The sequence below is a fragment of the Entelurus aequoreus genome, linkage group LG23, assembly GCF_033978785.1.
Source record: "Entelurus aequoreus isolate RoL-2023_Sb linkage group LG23, RoL_Eaeq_v1.1, whole genome shotgun sequence".
NCBI lineage: Eukaryota > Metazoa > Chordata > Actinopteri > Syngnathiformes > Syngnathidae > Entelurus > Entelurus aequoreus.
This window is the reverse complement of record NC_084753.1, coordinates 38,363,983-38,382,740: the sequence shown is the minus strand read 5'-3', so window position 1 is coordinate 38,382,740 and position 18,758 is coordinate 38,363,983. Positions and strand designations below refer to the sequence as shown.

At 38.3% G+C, this 18,758-nt stretch overlaps 2 protein-coding genes across 2 annotated transcripts in view; both read left to right on the top strand.

The window, feature by feature from the left end:
* LOC133640869 (gastrula zinc finger protein xFG20-1-like) overlaps nucleotides 1-5,100 on the top strand; it is a 177,378-nt gene extending 172,278 nt beyond the window's left edge. Inside the window, exon 6 of the mRNA XM_062034552.1 lies at nucleotides 3,004-5,100. Coding sequence (XP_061890536.1) covers nucleotides 3,004-4,415 — 1,412 coding nt within the window. The 3' untranslated portion in view covers nucleotides 4,416-5,100. The remainder of the gene's footprint in view (nucleotides 1-3,003) is intronic.
* A 3,017-nt stretch (nucleotides 5,101-8,117) lies between these two features.
* Nucleotides 8,118-18,195, top strand: LOC133640650 (oocyte zinc finger protein XlCOF22-like). Its single transcript, XM_062034193.1, has 2 exons — nucleotides 8,118-8,524; nucleotides 15,972-18,195. Exons 1-2 carry the CDS (start codon nucleotides 8,401-8,403, stop codon nucleotides 17,429-17,431), a joined length of 1,584 nt encoding a protein of 527 aa, XP_061890177.1. The 5' UTR covers nucleotides 8,118-8,400; the 3' UTR covers nucleotides 17,432-18,195.
* The last annotated feature ends 563 nt before the right edge of the window (nucleotides 18,196-18,758 follow it).

Here is an 18,758-nt window from a genome sequence, read left to right as displayed (position 1 = left end):
GGTGGGATCGGTGTATTTGCGGCTGGCTGTAGCAACACAACCAGGAGGACTTACTTGCATAGCAGACGCGCTAGCTGACGCTAGCCGCCGACCGCACGGATGATCGGGTGAAGTCCTTCATCCTTCCGTCGATTGCTGGAATGCAGGTGAGCACGGGTGTTGATGAGGGCTGGCTGGTGTAGGTGGATAGCTAATGTTTTTAGCATAGCTCTGTGAGGTCCAGTTGCTAAGTTAGCTTCAATGGCGTCGTTAGCAACAGCATTGTTAATCTTCGCCAAGCTGGAAAGCATTAACCGTGTATTTACATGTCCATGGTTTAATAGTGTTGTTGATATTCTGTCTATCCTTCCAGTCAGGGGTTTATTGATTTTGTTTTTATCTGCATTTGAGCCAGATGCTATCACGTTAGCTCAGTAGCTAAAGTGTTTCTCTGATGTATTGTCGTGGAGATAAAAGTCACTGAGAATGTCCATTTCGCGTTCTCGACTCTCATTTTCAAGAGGATATAGTATCCGAGGTGGTTTGAAATACAAATCCGTGATCCACAATAGAAAAAGGAGAGAGTGTGGAACCCAATGAGCCAGCTTGTACCTAAGTTACAGTCAGAGCGAAAAAAGATACGCCCTGCACTGCACGCTAGTCCTTCACTCTCACTTTCCTCATCCACAAATCTTTCATCCTCGCTCAAATTAATTTAGTAATCGTCGCTTTCTCGGTCCGAATCTCTCTGGCTGCTGGTGTAAACAATAAGGAAATGTGAGCAGCACTCCAGCTTGTGATGTCACGCTACTTCCGGTACAGGCAAGGCTTTTTTTATCAGCGACCAAAAGTTGCGGACTTTATCGTCGTTGTTCTCTACTAAATCCTTTCAGCAAAAATATGGCAATATCGCAAAATGATCACGTATGACACAGAATGGATCTGCTATCCCCGTTTAAATTTTAAAAAATCATTTCAGTAGGCCTTTAAAGACAAGTGGTAGAAAATGAATTGTTAATCTACTTGTTCATTTACTGTTAATATCGGCTTACTTTCTCTTTTAACATGTTCTGTCTACACTTCTGTTAAAATGTAATAATCACTTATTCTTCTGTTGTTTGATACTTTACATTAGTTTTTCTATCATACCACAAATTTGGGTATCAATCCGATACCAAGTAGTTACAGGATCATACATTGGTCATATTCAAAGTCCAGGGACATATTTCCTGAGTTTATAAACATATTATACATTTAAAAAAAATGAAAGATGATGTTGTGATGCCAAAAAATATCGACGTAATCATAGTAGTATTGACAAGATGCGTGTCGTTTGTTTACATTTTGATGCCGGTGAGCTACGGTGTGTAGTGAAGCATGTTTAGCTATTCCTCGTCCTCCAGTGATAATGTACATGTAAGAAACTTACAGTATTTGTTGCCGTGGAGGCGAGGATTAGTGATTTAAGAGTTGCTAAAACACTGCTGACGGCGGATGGACGTTAGCCGCTAGCTAGCTAGCCATGTCCTAAAGCATCTCTTCCTGAGGGTGTTTCAGTGTTATAACTTCACCTTTATTGTTGGTTTTTTAGCCAAAATACGCCCGTTCTCCCTTTTCTGTCTACACACTGTGTCTGCTTGTAAGTACTCTGTGATTGTGTGCCGCCGAACATGCTCGTCTGCTCGTAAACCAGCAATGTCACGACGTGACTTCGACGCAGGAGGGGGGGTGCGGGATCGGTACGTTTCAGAGACGGTATAGTACCGAAAATGATTAATTAATATCGCGGTACTATACTAATACCGGTATACCGTGCAACCCTAATAGGTGGTATGGCCCACTTATAATTAAAATAACAAAATAATGTTGTTTTTCATCAGATATGTTCTAGTATTGTATATGTGGATGGGGGCCCTGCTTTGGAAATAATGTGTACGCCTTTCAGAGATCACGTTTAGTTCCACTTCAACATTCACATGTTGCACAATGAGATGAGTGCTGTAGCACAAGCGTGGGATAACGTGAACAGTTGTGGAACTTTCTAACGAACACAGTGGAAAGTATTTTGAGAAAAATGAAATGACGCAGATATTGCTTTCTCTTTTTCATGATAACTCGAAAGAAAAAAACGGGATCTCGTTGGAAGCGCGATGTATGTGCAGACGCCGTTTGGGTACAACAAAATGGTGGCTGCCAATGTAGTTTACAATGTCACTACGTCAGTAGTTGTCAAACTTTTTTCACCAAGTACCACCTCAGAAAATACTTGGAACTCCAAGTACCACCATCATGAACAGCATTAAAATACAGTAGCATAGTAGGCCTTAATTATTCATTAAAAACAAGGAGGACACTTTATTTAACAAGTATATTTAATATTTTAGCCACTGTAATATTACACACAGTTTGAACAGTAACATTGTGTTTGAATATAGTAAAATAAAACAACAAATGTTTGGTATGGGCAATATGACCTCAAATCTATATCCTAATAACAATATATGTCACGATATATCATTTGGTATATGATTGATAATAGAATAATTTCAAAGCGGGTTACAAAAGTTCCTAATTTGGCAGCTGACATATGCAGTAACATATTGTGTCATTTCTAATGGTATTATTTTGTCGAAACTATTATTATTAATGTACTTGTTTATTTACTGTTAATATCTGGTTACTTTATTTGAGAAAATAATACTGGAAATGATGTAACATTTTACTGCATATTTCAGCAACTAAATTAGGAGCCTGTGTAGCCTGTTTTAAAATGGTTCTATAAGTAATTCTATATGAAATAATATATCGCAAAATCAATTTTAAACCATTTCGTCTATCCATAGCAAAAAGTCCTGTCGTCCTGTTTTTTTTTTCTTTTCCTATGACTAATGTTGTAAAGAGCAGCGTGTTTGTGCGTCACTGAGATTTCAAGACAGTTCATACGATAACTTGTTTTTCCTAAGTGCATGTAAAAGTACTGAATGCATTGTGTGATTGAGCAGAGATGGTGTGTTTGTCTTGCAGACGTCTGTGAAGAACATATTTACCCTGAGCAACAGAAGTGGAGCTTTAAAATGCGGACGGAGGAGCCACAGCCCTCCCACATTAAGAAGGAAGAGAAATACCCACTGATCCCCCATTTTAAAGAGGAAGAGGAGGACCCACTGACACCCCGTTTTAAAGAGGAAGCGGTGGATCCACTGAGCCCTCACATTAAGGAGGAAGAGGAGGATCCACTGACCCCTCACATTAATGACGAAGAGGAGGAACACAGCATCAGTCAGCAGGGAGAGCATCTTGAACGACTGGAGGAGGTTGATGTCACCAAGATGCCAGTGACTGGTGTCCCTGTGAAGAGTGAAGGTGATGAGGTCAAAGGTGAAAGTGAGGAGAAGAGAGAGGCGGAGCCTCCAAGCAGCAGCTCAACTCAACACATGACAACAGAAGCTGATGGAGACCACTGTGGAGGATCACAAGCAGACAAGCTCTTAGCTCCACTATCAGATAGTGAGGACACAACGTCACACTCTCCTGACACTGATGATGAACACTCTAAAGATGATAAGACATGTCACACTGACAACACACACTTCACATGTTCTCACTGCGACAAAACCTTTAAATACCATTGTCGTCTGAAAGTACACATGAGAATACACACTGGAGAAAAACCTTTTTCCTGCTCAGAATGTGGTAAAAGTTTTGTAAAAAATCTAAGTTTAAAAGTACACATGAGAATACACACTGGAGAAAAACCTTTTTCATGTTCAATCTGCGGTAAAGATTTTACTCAAAAGCACCATTTCAAAGTACACATGAGAAAACACACCGGAGAAAAACCTTTTTCCTGCTCAGAATGTGGTAAAAGTTTTGTAATAAATCAAAGTTTAGAAGCACACATGAGAACACACACTGGAGAAAAACCTTTTTCATGTTCAATCTGCGGTAAAGATTTTACTCAAAAGTACAATTTCAAAGCACACATGAAAATACACACCGGAGAAAAACCTTTTTCATGTTCAATCTGCGGTAAAGATTTTACTCGAAGGGACCATTTCAAAAAACACATGAGAATACACACTGGAGAAAAACCTTTTATCTGCTCAGAATGTGGTAAAAGTTTTGTAATAAATGAACGTTTAAAAGTACACATGAGAACACACACTGGTGAAAAACCTTTTATATGTTCAGTATGTGGTAAAAGTTATATAGAAAACCAGCAATTAAAATTACACATGAGAACGCACTCTGGTGAAAAACCTTACTCCTGTTCAAGCTGCAACAAAAGCTATCGTCGCCGACAATCTTATACAGTACACATGAGAACACACACAGGAGAGAAAGTGTTGAGTTGCAGTGTGTGTGGTGAAAGATTCTCTTCTAAGTACCAGTGTAAGAAACACAAGTGTGCTGGTGAGAACAGCAGCAGCAAATGAAGATGCAGGATTTGAAATAAACTGTCAAAACTTTAACTTTGACTTTCTAACATCAGCACATATAACATGTGTGACATCATTGTTGTGTGTAACACAATATTGTTATCAAACGTATAACATTTATAGATTAGACACTTCAGATTAGTGCTTTTATTTCAGTCAAGTACATGAGTTAATATACACATTTGTGTACTTTAAAATGAACAGAACAATTTGACTGAAAAGATTAGAATAAACAGTACATAAAATATGTTACATAGAATAAACATTTTAAGTGTAGATATTCATAATTGACTTTTATACTAATTCATAATTGTGTTTTATATATGTTTTTTGAAATAATGAGTGTTACATATTTTATTTTCTAATTGTAGATGATTCCATAGATGAACTCCTTTATATGATATACATATTTATTTTACATGTGTTCATACCTTTGCTTTTGAGTACACATAAATCCCTCTTAGTTCATATTTACTGGTTCACATCTGAAACATCTTCTGGACCACTTCTGGAAGCATATTATTATTTACTTTATACATCATTTGAACAGTTGTCTTTTATACCATTTTAAAATGTGTGACTTTATGAATCATTTCTTGGGTCTCTGTAATCCATTCTATTAATTGTCTTTATTACTCTCTTGTGTAATATGAATATTGTTGTGTGATTGTTGTATATGTATGTCCCCAGACCTTTATGCAATAAACAATGTATGCTTCAACTAAAGTTGGGTACAATAAATGTAGTTAATATTTGTGGGTATGTATTTTATTCTATTTATTATCGCAGTACATTTTTTCAATGTTTTCTTTATATGACTTACATGTAGTTTCCAGCTTACTTCATCATCTAGACTAACTCAGCCTGGAGGATGTGTGTAATGTTGAGATGTATTGGAGATGACTTGGTTTGTTTGGATGTTGTCAACCTGTCAATTGTTCTATTTAAACATGTTGTCAGATCTCGCGAGAGAAACAAACAACCAGCTCTATTACTTCTTCTTCTTACTGGCAGTTTGCAGCCATGACTTGAAAGGTTCATACTGCCACCTACTGGACTGTAGAATGTAGTGTGGGCCATAGGACAGAAGGAGGAAATCCCGTTAAGAACCTGTGGAGGGCAGCAATACACCTAAGATGTTCTACTAGTCTTCTGGAAATAGAAAGAAGAAGAAGAAGGAGGAAAAAGCAAGATGGCGTTTGTGGGAGAAAGTCTAAACGTGGGCATTATAGTTCTGTATTTTTAATCAGTGCATACATGTGCACATATATGTCGTTTTATATAGGCTACCTTAATAAAAATAATCTTCAATCGCGCTGCTGGATCAGTTTGAATTACTGGATGGATAGCGGGAAAAGGAACAATATGTGACAAGGAAGGCTGTGCATGGTGCGAGTCAGACAAGATGCCAAGTGGAACAAACATTTGAACAAAGGGGTTATAGGAACAATGGTAAATGGGTTATACTTGAAAAGCGCTTTTCTACCTTCAAGGTACTCAAAGGGCTTTGACACTATTTCCACATTCACCCATTCACACACACATTCACACACTGATGGCGGGAGCTGCCATGCAAGGCAATAACCACGACTCATCAGGAGCAAGGGTGAAGTGTCTTGCCCAAGGACACAACAGACGTGACGAGGTTGGTAGAAGGTGGGAATCGAACCAGGAACCCTCAGATTGCTGGCACGGCCACTCTCACAACCCCGGGGGGTAGTAAAAAAAAAAAAAAAAGTTTTTGTTTTTTTTCATTCTCATAAAAAAATACAATCATGTGTGCTTACGGACTGTATCCCTGCAGACTGTATTGATTTATATTGATATATAATGTATATTTTGTATTTTTTTTGTTGATTTAATTTAAAAAATATATATATATATTTTTTTTTAATTTTTTTATTGTGTGGCGGTGGTTGGGGAGCACTGAATTAGGACACAGATGGTGCCATGTCTCTCTTACACAGTGTCAGTCAGTTTACAATTTTGGGGCCCTGTTGCTCACCAAAATACTGACTTAATGGACCACAATGGAAACAAGCCTTTTGGCTTTTTGTGCCATCCATTTGCCTTTTTAAAGCATTACATGGATTCAATTCTTTAAGATGTTAATAAACTTCTCAATCAATCAATCAATCAAACCCCCCACTTGGCCGTCAGTGTCCTGTCCGTTACAACTTCTTCACAACTCCCCAAGATAGGAGACACTCAGCATCCTCGGGAAGTCGACCCCAGGGGCTGGCCTATGTATGTTTATGTGGTGTTTTATGAGCCCTCACATTCAGTGGATGTCAGCATGATGGGACATTGTTTACCAGAGACTGGCTGGGTGAGGACACACAAGGCCGATGCAAAAGAGGAACAACATTCTTTCTACAAAACACCAATTCTGATGCACCAATAGATGCTGAAGTGAACTAATTAACTCATATTATGTTTTGCTTATGGTGAAGGTTTATATTCACCTTGGAGAAAGCGAAGAACCAAGTTTAAGTAAATAGTAGTATTTCAGCACACACTATTAAATGTCATAATTATTTCCCTTGAAGCAGAGACAAATGTGTGTGTGTGTGTGTGTGTGTGTGTGTGTGTGTGTGTGTGTGTGTGTGTGTGTGTGTGTGTGTGTGTGTGTGTGTGTGTGTGTTTTTGGAGGGGTCCAAAGTAATTATAGTGGGGGATGTGTCCTAGTCGAGCTTTATGCTTAGCAACACCCCTAGTGGGAGGTTCCAGTTTGTGGATCATCTGAGAGGTCACAGACATGTTCTCTTCTGGAGGAAGATGTAGGCTATTCCTGCCCTTTTCCAGCTAAAACGAAGAGGCATAGTACCTAAAAATAATAATAAATACCTCCCCTGTGATTGATAATATCTACATTCATCATTGCTGAAGGACTTGTGATGACACATCTAGTCCTTGGAGGTGAACTGGTAACGTCAACATGAAGGACTGAAATCATTTCTGAGTCAAACAACATTTTCTGTCTTATCAAAGCCACCACACTTGGAAATGATTTGCAAATAATTATTACTTCTTCAAAAGCACGTCCCACTTTTTACTTTCATCTTCATCTTTGGGTAAACTTCAAAATATAAACAGGAGACTTGAGGGATTATACATAAAATAATTTTACAGAGGAGATCAAGCTTATTTTATTCCTTCATATTACTTACATTTATTCCACAAAACTCACATTTGTATGCACATCTGTATAATGGATGATAATGAACCAAAGCTGCTAAAATTGTTGATAACTAGATGAAAAAATGTTCTACAGTCAGATGTTCGGTTGTTTGTAATTTCAAGTATAGTATCTGCTGGAATAGGAAATCACATGTTCTGTAGGACTGTGTAAGGCAAGCCAACAGCCAGTTCTTAGAAATAGTGGTCCATATTTGTGGTTAGATAATAAATCATGAGCATAAAACACTATAAAACACATATGGCAGATAAAAAGAGCGAAAATAAGTGCATTAAAAACAATATTTTCATATATACCTGATTAAAAATCAAATACGGTTGATATATTTGAAATATCATTTGTTGCCATGTTTTTTGTGTGGGCACCATGAAAACATAAATTTTGAACGGTTCGTTCATGACTTGCCCATCACTATGATTCTTTAGCCCCGCCCCTAAGTGACGCATGCGTGGAGGATATGCGCTTTGCAGCAAAGTCCTCCTTTACTCCACACACGCTTCTAAGCCTCGGCACATCTCCTCACATCGCTACTAACTACACTTTATTCATCCTCCGTGTCAGGATAAACTCCACTCGTCTCAGTCAACTTTGGACATTATTAGGCCCGCTTAGCTTAGTTTTAGCGCGCTAGTTAGCTTAGCTTGCTAGTTCTTTTAGCGCGCTAGTTAGCTTAGCTTGCTAGTTAGCTTAGCTTGTTAGCTGCTAACAAAGAGACGCGGATTTGATCAAAACATTGCTTAGTTAAGATCAAGTGTGAGTGTAAAGTGTTGTGATTGTGTGAAAATGTGCGGAAGAACGATAGCAGAGTACAAAGAGGAACTTTGTCCAACAAAAGAGGAGAAGGAGCGACAACATCAACTACTGGACGCTGTTTTCAAGAAACATCAAGTTGTGTTACACAGAACAGGTTTGTTTACTTCTTACTCTCACATGTTTACTAACTTTATATTCCATCATTAATGTGAAAATGACATGTTAGAACAATTGTGATTAATAGGTGTACTCAGACACATGATTGTTATTGTGTTATTAATGTGATTATCAGACAGCAGTCATTTCCATTAGATAATGTTCAAATATAGGTGATTTGGCTCACTTATAATTAAAATAACAAAATTATGTGGTTTTTCATCAGATATGCAAAAGGGACAAGCAGTAGAAAATGGATGGATGTACTAGTATTGTATATGTGGATGGGGGCCCTGCTTTGGAAATAATGTGTACCCCTTTCAGAGATCACATTTAGTTCCACTTCAAACATTCACATGATCCACAATGAGATGAGATGGGATAACGTGAACAGTTGTGGAACGTTCTGTCTAACTAACTGAGGCCCAAAAGGCACTGCTTGGGGGTCAAAGAGCGTGGGACATCCGCTACACGACCTTGAAGGGGCCTGTCCACTTGCGCTTGATGACCTTGACCTTGACCCACTCAGTGGGCGGAAGGGAATGTGGAGTGGCGGGCTGCCGTCCTGGAATCTGTACAGAGGAACTGGCACACAAATTCTGAATCTGGTCAAAATACCATTTTGGTTTTACGCTGAGTCCGCCTTCCAAGGGAGCTGCTGGTCCTGGGAAGGGCTGACCTGTATGCAATTCATAGGGCCATAAAACAGTTTTGTTCACGGACATTCGAATGATCATTAAAGCCAATGGAAACGCGTCAACCCAATTCCTTTTGGTCTGTGCACAGATTTCAGCCAATTTCATTTTGATGTTCTGGTTCATCCTTTCGACCTTACTTTGGGACTGAGGACGGTACACCGAGCCGAACCTGTGTTCGAATCCGAGAGCATTTTTGACCAAGGCTAAGCGGGTGTTGTTAAAATGGCTACCGTTGTCTGATCTAATATTTTTAGGGAAACCATGTCGTGGTATGAGGTCATTCACAAGCCATTTATTAACTGGTTTTGCATCCTTAGAGGTTGGGTTTACTTCCGGCCAACCACTGGACTTGTCAACACAAGTCAGTTAGTACCTTTTCCCTTGTACTGGATTGATCATAATCAATGAAACCAAAAACTCGACGCACTCCACCCCACACCTCCTCCCCCTTTTGTTTCTGAAAAAAGGCACTTTCAAAAACATCCAAGTAAAAGGGCAGCAAAAGCGGAGGTGGAGGACAGGTCATGTTTGAGGTCAATGAAAGCCTTTTCAGCCTCTGTGGACCACTGGAGGGCGGCATTAGGGTTGCGGACCCCAAAGCGATATCGACTGACCCTTATAGCGATAGCGACCCTACTGGTAAAAGCCACAAAATATGCTTACACATATTGACAGAAATATAATAAAAACACTAAACATATGACGGATGCTTTTGCAATTGTTCAATTTGATCTTTCACAACACCTAGTGGCCACAATAATTCATTAAGTCAAGCTCATGGCGCAGAGAGTTGAACAATGCGGACACGTTTGTTGCTGGATACTTTCTATCAGACTTCTGTTTTGGGGACTTTGTGTACGTATTAAGCAACTATAATTATTTGATATGCTTAAATGTGCTGTGTTAGCTTAGCTGTTGTGTAGCTGCCATACTTGCCAACCTTGAGACCTCCAATATCGGGAGGTGGGGCGTAGGGGGTGCGGTGGGGGCGGGGTTGGGTGCGTGGTTATTTACAGCTAGAATTCACCAACTCGAGTATTTCATATATATATATATATATATATATATATATATATATATATATATATATATATATATATATATATATATATATATATATATACACGCTTTAGGGCCACCCAAACAATTTTGTGGAATAGCCTTCATTTCTAAGAACAAGAATAGACTGTCGAGTTTCGGATGAAAGTTCTCTTTTTCTGGCCATTTTGAGCGTTTAATTGACCCCACAAATGTGATGCTCCAGAAACTCAATCTGCTCAAAGGAAGGTCAGTTTTGTAGCTTCTGTAACGAGCTAAACTGTTTTCAGATGTGTGAACATGATTGCACAAGGGTTTTCTAATCATCAATTAGCCTTCTGAACCAATGAGCAAACACATTGTACCATTAGAACACTGGAGTGATAGTTGCTGGAAATGGGCCTCTATACACCTATGTAGATATTGCACCAAAAACCAGACATTTGCAGCTAGAATAGTCATTTACCACATTAGCAATGTATAGAGTGTATTTCTTTAAAGTTAAGACTAGTTTAAAGTTATCTTCATTGAAAAGTACAGTGCTTTTCCTTAAAAAATAAGGACATTTCAATGTGACCCCAAACTTTTGAACGGTAGTATATATATATATATATATATGTATATATATATATATATATATATATATATATATATATATATATATATATATATATATATATATATATATATATATACATATATATATATAAATAAATAAATAAATATATATATATATATATATATATATATATATATATATATATATATATACATATATATATATATATATATATATATATATATATATATATATATATATATATATATATATGTATATATATATGTGTATGAAATACTTGACTTTCAGTGAATTCTAGCTATATATATATAGATATATATATATTTATCTATTTATTTTATTTACATAAAAGAAATACTTGAATTTCAGTGTTCCGGTGGCTATCCATTATATGGCAGTATTGTCCTGTTTAACTTCGCCGTTCATGATGAGTATATCATTTCGGCCACCGTGTTCAATGGAGAAGTCTGTTCCACATATTTACAGGCAACATACACCTTCCCCTTCGAACTGTCCTGGATGAACTGAAATTCTTGTTTCCATTCGTTTGAATTCGTTAGGCAAGCTGTTTATATTGTGGGAAAGCGGACATGAGAACAGGCTGTCCCCACTCAGTCTCAGGTCCGCATTGAGCTGGAGGGGGCGTGGCCTCCAGCTCCGGCTGAATACCGGGAGTTTGTCGGGAGAAAATCTCTGCCGGGAGGTTGTCGGGAGAGGCGCTTAATACCGGGATTCTCCCGCTAAAAACGGGAGGGTTGGCAAGTATGGTAGCTGCTAGCTCCTCGTAGCCTACAGCAAGTGTGTCCAAAGTGCAGCCCATAGCTATGTTTTTAACCGACAACGGGGAGTGTTGAAAATGTGGTATTCGCATGTCGGTCCAATCAGCGGCAGCTACGCCCTGTTTCGTCATTGGACTTAAGTCTTTGGCTTGGTAGGCGGGTACGAGCCTACCAAGCCAGGTGGTACGAGCATGGAGGAGCCTTTGTAGTGGTGTCGCAGCTTGGTGGTCGTGCCGTCAGGTAACACCAGGAAGGTTCCTTCTGTGCGACATTGACTGGTGCTTTTTTCTCTCTGGACTCTGACTTTATATCTGGTGTTGTCCTTCAGACCTCGGCCAAGAAGCCACGTAAACAGTGGCAAGAATGTGGGCGATAAGAGTGTATGTGCGTGGGCATGAACTTGCACCCAGTTTCAACTGGAACTCAGGACATATGATTAGTTGCACGGCCTATTCTAATCTATATTAAACATTTCTTAATCACTTCATCCTTCATTATCTTAATTATATCCCAACTTTAGCTACCTGTAAAAATGAGTGACTTATTCTAGTTCATGTGTAAATAAATAGTTTTCCTAAATTATAGTCTCCTCACTTTAACCAGACAGTCATTAGGACAAAAGACCCTGCGAGGACTTTGCCCCTTAAAAGGTAAAACCCGAAAAAGGACAGTAATAAGATGAATTCATCACATTTGCTATGAGGCATTTTATTATTAATATATTCTATTCTTGTTACTTTGGGCGGTATAGTTCGGTTGGTAGAGTGGCTGTGCCAGCAACTTGAGGGTTCCAGGTTCGATCCCAGCTTCTGCCATCCTAGTCACTGCTGTTGTGTCCTTGGGCAAGACACTTTACCCACCTGCTCCCAGTGCCACTCACACTGGTTTAAATGTAACTTAGGTATTGGGTTTCACTATGTAAAGCGCTTTGAGTCACTAGAGAAAAGCGCTATATAAATATAATTCACGTCACATGATATCTTGTTGTTCTATTTTCTAATTTCAAGAGGAACTGCACTTTTTGGAATCATTCACAGTCCCTATGTAAGTTAAAGTTAAGGTCCCAACGGTAGTCACACACTAGGTGTGGTGAAATGATCCTCTGCATTTGACCCATCCCCAAGTTCACCCCCTGGGAGGTGAGGGCAGCAGAGGCCGTGCTCGGGAATCATTTGGTGATTTAACCCCCAACCCTTGATGCTGAGTGCCAAGCAAGGAGGCAATGGGTCCCGTTTTTATAGTCTTTGGTATGACTCGGCCAGGGTTTGAACTCACAACTTTCCAGTCTCAGGGCAGACAGTCTAACCACAAGGCCACTGAGCAGGTCAATTGTTAATGCATCCTCAATAGAAAATAAACCTTAGCAAAAGTTAGCTAACAATTGAGTCATTGGTAGCCGCTCTATTCTGCCTATAAAGTGCTCTAAATAACATCCTAAAACCCCCTTCAACATTTTAAAGGCCTACTGAAAGCCACTACTACCGACCACGCAGTCTGATAGTTTATATATCAATGATGAAATCTTAACATTGCAACACATGCCAATACGGCCGTGTTAACTTATAAAGTGCAATTTTAAAATTCCCGCCACACTTCCGGTTGAAAAACTCCTTTGGATATGATTTATGCGCGTGACGTCACAGAATCCACGGAAATGGTTGTACCCCGTCGAACCCGATACAGAAACCTCTTGTTTTCTTCGACAAAATTCCACAGTATTCTGGACATCTGTGTTGGTGAATCTTTTGCAATTTGTTTAATGAAAAATGGAGGCTGCAAAGAAGAATGTTGTAGGTGGGATCGATCGGTGTATTAGCGGCTAAGTACAATACTTACAGCAACACAACAAGGACTACTTACTACGCCTAGCAGATGCTTGCCGCCAAACCCACGGATGAAGTCCTTCGTCGCGCCGTTGATCGCTGGAATGCAGGTGAGCACGGCTGTTGATGGGAAGATGAGGGCTGGCTGGCGTAGGTGGAGCGCTAATGTTTTTATCATAGTTCTGTGAGGTTTCAGGCACAACACCGGTTGCTAAGTTGCTAAATTAGCCTTAGCGTCGTTAGCAACAGCATTGTTAAGCCTTACCAGGCTGAGAATTTTTAACCGTGTAGTTACATGTACATGGTTTAATAGTATTGTTGATCTTCTGTCTATCCTTCCAGTCAGGGATTTATTTATTTTGTTTCTATCTTCATTTGAGAACGATGCTATCACGTTAGCTCAGTAGCTAAGTGTGTCACCGATGTATTGTCGTGGAGATAAAAGTCACTTTAAATGTCCATTTCGCGTTCTCGACTCTCATTTTCAAGAGGATCTAGTATCCGAGGTGGTTTGAAATACAAATCCGTGATCCACAATAGAAAAAGGAGAGAGTGTGGAATCCAATGAGCCAGCTTGTACCTAAGTTACGGTCAGAGCGAAAAAAGATACGTCCATCACTGCCTCTCTAATCCTTCACTGTAACGTTCCTCACCTACGAATCTTTCATCCTCGCTCAAATTAACGGGGTAATCGTCGCTTTCTCGGTCCGAATCTCTCTCGCTCCATTGTAAACAAAGAAAAATTGTGAGGAATACTAGCTCCTGTGACGTCACGCTACTTCCGGTACAGGCAAGGCTTTTTTTTATCAGCGAGCAAAAGTTGCGAACTTTATCGTCGATTTTCTCTACTAAATCCTTTCAGCAAAAATATGGCAATATCGCAAAATGATCAAGTATGACACATAGAATGGATCTGCTATCCCCGTTTAAATACAAAAAATTCATTTCAGTAGGCCTATAAATACACACTGTAAGTATATATGTAATGTAGTAACATTCTTAATAACATGTCATATTTACATATCTTGCTCATTTTAAGCATACAATGTCTGCTCTCACTGGGATGCCGACTGATGGGATGTTCATATTTTCCCGTTTAGACGAAGAGTTAATCCTCACAAAGGGTTAAAAAAGGGTGGGTGCAAAAGAGTGTATTTTTGTGTCTGTCTTGCCATCTCCAGGTCTAAGTTGGATGTCAAAGTTGACCAAGTTCTCGGTTTATGTCCACAACCTTCTACTACATAAGTGAGAAGCATGATTTATAATCCAGAATTAGCTTTCACTATCTTAGAGGCGAGAAAGCAGCTCAGTATGTCAATATAGCAGCATAAGCTAGGTACTTCTGTGATCTAAAAGTAGGTCTTTAATGTTAGCGCTTATAATAACAATATCGCTAATACTTGGTTAATATTCAGGTCACAAAATGTAAATGGAGTATTGTTGGCAGTTTTTGGATGGTTATTTGGAGGACTTTGTGGGTCTAATAGAGGAGCTCCCATTGACTCCAATGTTAGCTGATTTTTGCTCACGTTTATTAACTAATTAGATTTCATAAAAATGTAAAACATATGTCTTACATAAGTAATGTGAACGATAGGCAACATTTTAAAAAAGTGCAGTTTCCTTTGAATTTGTCAGATAAGTAAACAGTCCTTCAAATTAAAGATGTAAAACAATTGAGGTTGTTTATAGATATTATCCACAATGAAGTTACAGTAAAACTAAGCACACAAGGGAAAGTACATTCATATACACATGAAGTACACATATGTGTAAGAATCATGTTAACCACCAAAATATCGTCCCTTAGTTGAAAGCACACCAACCCCATGACATGACACTTCCACGTGATGTAGAACAGTAGTACAACATTTTAAACATACACACACATCTGAAGAATATAAAAAATGAATATATTTGGTGGGCCAAACAAAATGACTCGGCGAACCAATGTTTGGTATGGGCGATATGACCTCAAATCTATATCCTAATAACAATATATGTCACAATATACCATTTGGTATATGAATGATAATAGAATAATTTCAAAGCGGGTTACAAAAGCTCCTAATTTGGCAGCTGACATATGCAGTAACATATTGTGTCATTTCTAATTGTATTATTTTGTCGAAAAAATTATTATTAATGTACTTGTTTATTTACTGTTGATATCTGGTTACCGGTACTTTATTTGAGAAAATAATACTGGAAATTATGTAATATTTTACTGCATATTTCAGCAACTAAATTAGGAGCCTTTGTAGCCTGTTTTAAAATGGTTCTATTAGTAATTCTATATGAAATAATGCATCGCAAAATCAATTTTAAACCATATCGTCTATCCATAGTAAAGTCCTGTCGTCCTGGTTTGTTTTTCTTTTCCTGTGAATAATGTTGTAAAGAGCAGCTTGTTTGTGGGTCACTGAGATTTCAGGACAGTTCATACGATAACTTGTTTTTCCTAAGTGCATGTAAAAGTTCTGAATGCATTGTGTGACTGAGCAGAGATGGTGTGTTTGTCTTGCAGACGTCTGTGAAGAACATCTTTACCCTGAGCAACAGAAGTGGAGCTTCAGGATGCGGACGAAGGTGCCACAGCCCTCCCACATTAAGAAGGAAGAGGAATACCCACTGATCCCCCATTTTAAAAAGGAAGAGGAGGACCCACTGACACCCCATTCTAAAGAAGAAGTGGTGGATCCACTGAGCCTTCACATTAAGGAGGAAGAGGTGGATCCACTGAGCCCTCACATTAAGGAGGAAGAGGTGGATCCACTGACACCCCGTTTTAAAGAGGAAGAGGAGGACCCACTGACACCCCATTTTAAAGAGGAAGCGGTGGATCCACTGAGCCCTCACATTAAGGAGGAAGAGGTGGATCCACTGACACACCATTTTCAAGAGAAAGTGGTGGATCCACTGACCCCTCACATTAAGGAGGAAGAGGTGGATCCACTGACCCCTCACATTAAAGAGGAAGAGGAGGAACACAGCATCAGTCAGCAGGGAGAGCATCTTGAAGGACTGGAGGAGGTTGATGTCACCAAGATGCCAGTGACTGGTGTCCCTGTGAAGAGTGAAGATGATGAGGTCAAAGGTGAAAGTGAGGAGAAGAGAGAGGCGGAGCCTCCAAGCAGCAGCTCAACTCAACACATGACAACAGAAGCTGATGGAGACCACTGTGGAGGATCACAAGCAGACAAGCTCTTAGCTCCACTATCAGATAGTGAGGACACAACGTCACACTCTCCTGACACTGATGATGAACACTCTAAAGATGATAAGACATGTCACACTGACAACACACACTTCACATGTTCTCACTGTGACAAAACTTTTAAATACCATTGTCATCTGGTAAGACACATGAGAACACACACTGGAGAGAAACCGTTTTCCTGCTCAGAATGTGGCAGAGAGTTTAGACTAAAACCCATGCTGAAAGAACACATGAGAATACATACTGGAGAAAAACCTTTTTCATGTTCAATCTGTGGTAAACATTTTACTCAAGGGCGACATTTGAAGAGACACATGAGAATACACACTGGAGAAAAACCTTTTTTATGTTCAATCTGCGGTAAAGATTTTTCTCGAAGGGACTTTTTCAATGCACACATGAGAATACACACTGGAGAAAAACCTTTTTCCTGCTCAGAATGTGATAAAAGTTTTGTAATAAATCAAAGTTTAAAAGTACACATGCGAACACACACTGGTGAAAAACCTTTTTCATGTTCAATCTGCGGTAAAGATTTTAATCATAAGCACCATTTCAAAGCACACATGAGAATACACACTGGAGAAAAACCTTTTATATGTTCAGTATGTTGTAAAAGTTTTATACAAAGACATAATTTGAATGTACACATGAGAACACACACAGGAGAGAAAGTGTTGAGTTGCAGTGTGTGTGGTGAAAGATTCTCTTATAAGTACCAGTGTAAGAAACACAAGTGTGCTGGTGAGAACAGCAGCAGCAAATGAAGATGCAGGATTTGAAACAAACTTTCTAACAACATCAGCACTTATAACGTGTGACATCATTGTTGTGTGTGTAACACAATCTTGTTAATATAATTCTAACATTTATAGATTAGACACTTCAGATTAGTGCTTTTATTTCAGTCAAGTACATGAGTTAATATACACATTTGTGTACTTTAAAATTAACAGAACAATTTGACTGAAAAGGTGAGAATAAACAGTACATAAATAGTTACTTAAAGTAAACATTTTATGTGTAGATATTCATAATTCACTTTTATACTTATTCATAATAGTGTTTTATATATGTTTTTTTTAAATAATGAAGTGTTACATATTTTATGTTCTAATTGTAAATGATTCCATCGATGAATCAATTTAAGTGGACCCCGACTTAAACAAGTTGAAAAACTTATTCGGGTTTTACCATTTAGTGGTCAATTGTACGGAATATGTACTTCACTCTGCAACCTACTAATAAAAGTTTCAATCAATCAATCAACTCCTTTATATGATATACATATTTGTTTTACATGTGTTCATACCTTTGCTTTTGAGTACACATAAATCCCTCTTAGTTCATATTTACTGGTTCACATCTGAAACATCTTCTGGACCACTTCTGGAAGCATATTATTATTTACTTTATACATCATTTGAGCAGTTGTGTTTTATACAAGATCATTTACTTTTAAAATGTGTGACTTTATGAATCATTTGTTGGGTCTCAATAATCCATTCTATTAATTATATTTATTACTCTCTTTTGTAATATGAATATTGTTTTGTGATTGTTTTATATGTATGTCCCCAGACCTTTATGCAATAAACAATGTATGCTTAAACTGAAGTTGGGTACAAAAATTGTAGTTAATAATTGTAAATATGTATTTTATTCTATTTAGTATTGCACTCCATTTTCTTAAATGTTTTCTTTATATGATTTATATGTAGTGTCCAGCTTACTTCATCATCTACATTAACTCCTAAAAATGTGATAACCTTTATTCCTTTCATTTCAATATTATCCTTCATAATTTGTGTTTTACATTTTTACAATCTCCAAATATGATATATTTAGTTTTATCGAAGTTTAGTGACACTTTATTGATGTGCAGCCATCTTTTTATGGTCAAGTTCTCTCTGGATAAAATAAGATGAGAGCTAAATCGAGCGGTAATGAAGGTGAAGAATGGAAGATTATTATATACATAATTATATATAGTTACACTCAGTAGTGACAATTAAAGACACTTTCATCCTGTTCATTTGAGCAAAAAAAAGAGTAAAGTGTAATATTCCAAACAATAGAAGAATATTAATATCA

Excerpts from the sequence above, each read along its gene's own strand:
- LOC133640650 (XM_062034193.1), top strand. The coding sequence starts at position 8,401 with ATGTGCGGAAGAACGATAGCAGAGTACAAAGAGGAACTTTGTCCAACA. Across the intron at positions 8,525-15,971 it reads AGTTGTGTTACACAGAACAG|ACGTCTGTGAAGAACATCTT; the intron begins GTTTGTTTACTT and ends TTTGTCTTGCAG.